The 4,933-nt window shown below is 20.0% G+C and overlaps 1 protein-coding gene across 1 annotated transcript; it reads left to right on the plus strand.

Annotated features, from left to right (window-relative positions):
* Positions 1-372: 372 nt before the first annotated feature.
* LOC102671205 (zinc finger matrin-type protein 2) lies at positions 373-1,357 on the plus strand (the record flags this gene model as incomplete). The annotated part of the gene is given in 4 exon segments (XM_006613802.2): positions 373-596; positions 729-802; positions 894-1,039; positions 1,115-1,357. Coding segments are annotated over 4 exon segments (588 nt in total), but the record flags the coding sequence as incomplete, so codon positions are not given.
* Positions 1,358-4,933: the final 3,576 nt, after the last annotated feature.

Below are 4,933 nucleotides of genomic sequence, written 5' to 3' on the forward strand. Positions count from 1 at the left end.
ATAATTTTTATTTATATGAGATTTTGTATTAAAAATTTCATCATGTTTTTATATATATCAAAATAATTTCTATAATTTTGATAAAATTATCATTTGACATATTTTATAACCTGATTTTACATATGCATTAAAGTAATAAAAATAAAAATAAAGTGATAATATTAAATTAAAAGTAAAAAAAAAGAAGAATAGAATTTAGAAAATAGAAAAATTAAATCATAATTTAATCATAATTATAATTTTTAATATATATAATTAATATATATGTCAAAAAATATAAAGATAAATTGATATATAAAATACTAATTGGATTATATTTAAATAAAAAAAATTGTTAAAATTAATTTAAATAATATAATATTATTTATTTTTTAGCGACCTGATGACCATAGACGCAAATGGAACAGAGAAGAATATGAAAGAATAGCACTTCAACGTCTGCAGGATGAAATTGCAGAAGAAGAATTGGGAATTCCAAAGCAACCAGCAGTAAAAAGAGAATTGCTCAAACAAAGAGATTACAAAGTTGATCTTGAATCTAAATTAGGAAAAAGTGTTGTTATTAATAAAAATACTCCATCATCACAAACTGGAGGGTAAAAAGTTTTAAATTATTTTCTAAAAATTAATTAAAATAGATATAATTTGTAATTTATATAATATTATTATAATATTTATATAATATTATTAATTTATATAATATTTATATTATATTATTATATTTATAGGTATTATTGTAATGTTTGTGATTGTGTTGTCAAGGATTCAATTAATTTCTTAGATCACATCAATGGCACCAAACGTAATCAATTATTATTTATTATTTTTATTGTTTTTGTATGTTATGTTTTTTTGTATGACTAAATATTAACTTCATAGATGAATTTTTTCAGATCAACGTAATTTGGGTATGTCAATGAAAATAGAAAGATCTACATTAGAACAAGTTAAAGCTCGCTTTGCAATGAATAAAAAGAAATTGGAAGAAAAAAAAAAAGATTATGACTTAGAACAAAGAGTAAAAGAATTAAAAGAAGAGGTTTTATTTTCAGATTTTCAAATATATTTTATTTAAAAATATATTTATTTTTAAATATGTATCTTTTATTCATAGGAAGAGAAAATTAAAGAATATAGAAAAGAGAAAAGAAAAGACAAGAAAAGAAAAATTGAAGAAGTCAATGAAGATAATGGAGGACCTTCAGATGAAATGGCAGCAATAATGGGTTTCTCAGGTTTTGGTTCTAAAAAAAAGTGACAATGAAATATTATCGGATCATTTGATGAAATAATGCCTTCTCAAGATGTATCTTAAGAAAAGATCACAATTAATTTCCTTAAAATATATTTCATTGAAGAATCAACATTGAACACTACAAGATCAGGGGTAAATAAGACTGATCTTAATGTAAAAATTTAGCTTTGTAAATATTTAAGTTTACAACATAATTTCATTTATTTCCTTTTTCTTGTATGATCAATGTTTTGAATGTACAAATAATTCTTATTTCTATCCAATATTGAACAACAATTAATTTCTTAAGCATAATGAAAGTATGTTTATTTAGTAAATAAAAAATACAGTAAAAGTATTATGAAATATATATGGAATAGTTTTAATCTTATAAATCATTTATTATTAATATATTTTAAATTCATTACAATAATTAAAAATAAGCTTTATAATATGTATTTATACTTCTTCTGGATCAGTAATGTAAGAAATATTATTTAAATATTGTTTTATGACTTGTCAATAAAAGTACAAGATTTTATACAGAAAATTATTGTGATTAAAAATGCATTAGGAACATTTTAAAAAAAATCAAAAAGTAATATTTTATATATAAAAAGATTTTTAATTTTTGTACATTAAATTTTTTGTTTTTCATTGAATATATAACTATTATTTTTATATTTTTTTATTATATTCGAAAAAAGAAATATATTTTTAAAATATATTTTATTTCTTATATTAAGAAATAAATTATAAAATATACAAAGTTTATGAGAACAATAAGTTTTAAATTTCAAATAAAACGAAAGTGCTGAAATCTTGTATCATAATCATTCTTCAACTTTCTCTCTTGCACTTCCAATTTTTTGTTTTTTATTTTATCATAAAAAAAAAGATAAAAATCCAAACATGAATTTCATACAATGCTATATATCACTTATATTCATATTCAACATACACATCTATATTTTTTTTCTGAATAGAAAACGTTCATAGAAAAGAAACGTGTTGAAATCAAATAAATATGTAACACACTTCTACTAAGTCACAACTAAGTTTTAGGTTCATTCGTTTACTCGGTTCATTTTAGTATCGTAGTTTAGTATAAGTGATATTCGTGATCACAGAGCGTTTACGAGTGCCGCCATTTTTCCGAAAGTTAACCATTTGTATTTCAGAGATTGGAAGTCAGTCTTGGAGATCGGTAGATCTTTCGCAACTTGCGGATTGCAAGCTAGTCTACACGTGATTTCTGATAAAGAATGCACGTGCATCAGTGATATAAATCAATTTAACTTTTCAATTTATAATTTATGTTTATAATATGGCGATAGACAATTAAAATTAAAATTCTTTTATACCGAAATAATCAATGAATTGTATAGTCATAAAATTTATAATAAGATAAATTTATATAAGCAAATTTAAAAATTTCTAATGAAAAATTAAACTTGAGTTATATAAAATGAAGATAATTGCAAAAATTTAAAAAAAAATGTGACGTTTTGTGATAATCATCGGAATGACAAAAATCAAGTGATCCTGACAGAAAATTTGTTTCAATCGATCCGGATGAACATCGATTAATTTGAACGTCTTCATGATAGATTTTATGAATACAAGTGTTTGTGAATTATTATTCAGTTGTATAAAAAAGACGAAAAATTTAATTTAATGATGCCACGAACTCTTCAACCCATTCAAGAATGTAACTCCGGAAAATCAAGTGAGTTTATGAAGAAAATATTTCATTAGAATTTTATTATAGTGCAATATATAATTTATGTTTTATTAATAATAATACATTAATATAATAAAACAATATAATTAATATGTATATAGAATATCACTTAAAATAATAATTGATTTGATAGAAATTATTTGTCAATTTATATTTTAGAATATATTCGATTTATTGTTTTTATGAAAATTATCTTCATCAGAGCATATTTCAGAGGATCATATACAAAAACAATTGATTTTACATTTTTTTTGATTTTTTTTGTTACTCACGTTCGGCAAAGTAGCTTCTTGTTCCAAAACATGCACACTTTCCCTTTTCTTTTCCACGGAAGGGAAAATGATTGCTTTAAATGAATTTTACCTATTATATATTATTTGTTTGTCGTTTTTTTCTCAGATTTTTATTTTCAGAATTTTTGTTTATTCATTCGCGATTGATCGATCACTATTGAATCAACGTATTGAAACAATAGATATATTGATAAATTTTTTGTTTGTTTTGAACTAAAATTAATAATTTATTAATAATAAATAAGGTTTTTTTTTTAACAAGAATTAAAAAATAATCTTTTCCTTTGAGATATAAAAATTTTAATAATATTAAAATTTATAATTTATTTTTTATAAAATTAAGATTATATTATAATATTATGTGATCATATAATATTATATATACAAATTGTATTAATATTACAATTAATAGTATTTATATTAGTAATTTTAATATAATTTGATTGGTCTTGAAACCAATTGAAAAAGTAAAGAAAAATTGAATCAGTACTTCTTTTCTGCATGTTTTTTTGAATATAATTTATTACGAAAATATTTGTTATACAGCATATTAAAAATAACATTTTTATCTAATCTTTTATTATTTTGTTTTATTATAATATATATATATACACATAATTATATAATTATAAATATATTTTATTTTTATATCAGTATATAAATAATAAGATGCATTCCTTATTTTTTTCTAATTTTTTATTGGTTTTTAATAGTTTTTAATAGGTTTTTTAATATTATTAATAATGATTTGTCAGTTAACAATATCATTAATTTTTCTTTTAATCATACATTAAAAAAGTAAACATTGATAATTGTTAATAAAAGTTTAATATTAAGATGTTATTTTTAAAGGAAGAATAGTTAGATCTCTAGAATTTTCTGAAAATCTTTTTTATTTTGTATTTTGATTATTACTAAGGCGATAGAAATTAAAAAATTCGTTTATTCTTCGATACATGTGATTTATCATATTGTAATTTTAATTTATTTTGAACCATTAATCTATTTTTTTATTATATTCTTATTTTTTTTTAAGTTTTCATCCAAATGTTACTTTTATATCTTATTACTTTTACTTATCATATTATATTATTCTTATTTGAAATAGGTATATGTATAGGTATATAATATTTATTTATATAGGATATATGCATATTATTTATATGCATATAGTATTTATTCGAAGGATAGATATTAAATATAATTTTTTGAATTATTACATTTATTTTTAAACAATATTAATAACAACTTGTTTAAACAATTTAAAATAAATCTTAATAAATACTGTAAATATTTTTTTAATTTTATATTGTAATTATTTTTTTAATTTTATATTGAAATATGATTAAAAAAGAAAAGTAAAGGAAGAGAGAGATCTCATGATGAACATTGAGTTTAAAAAAGCTTTTGTTACCGAATAGAAAACGAGAATAACAATTACTGACTTTAACAGAGCGGATCTAGATTCACCGTCATGCTATGATTTTTAATGTGGACACATGATATGATTAAATCATAATTTTAATTGAATTATACACGTTCAATTTCTTTAAATAACTTTAACTATATTCTAATTTTGTGTATAAAATTTACAGTAAGTTACAATATAATTGTAGCAGTATAATTATTTTTGTGAAAATATAAAATGATTAAAAATAATTA

Source organism: Apis dorsata, unplaced genomic scaffold (assembly GCF_000469605.1).
Source record: "Apis dorsata unplaced genomic scaffold, Apis dorsata 1.3 scaffold_162, whole genome shotgun sequence".
NCBI lineage: Eukaryota > Metazoa > Arthropoda > Insecta > Hymenoptera > Apidae > Apis > Apis dorsata.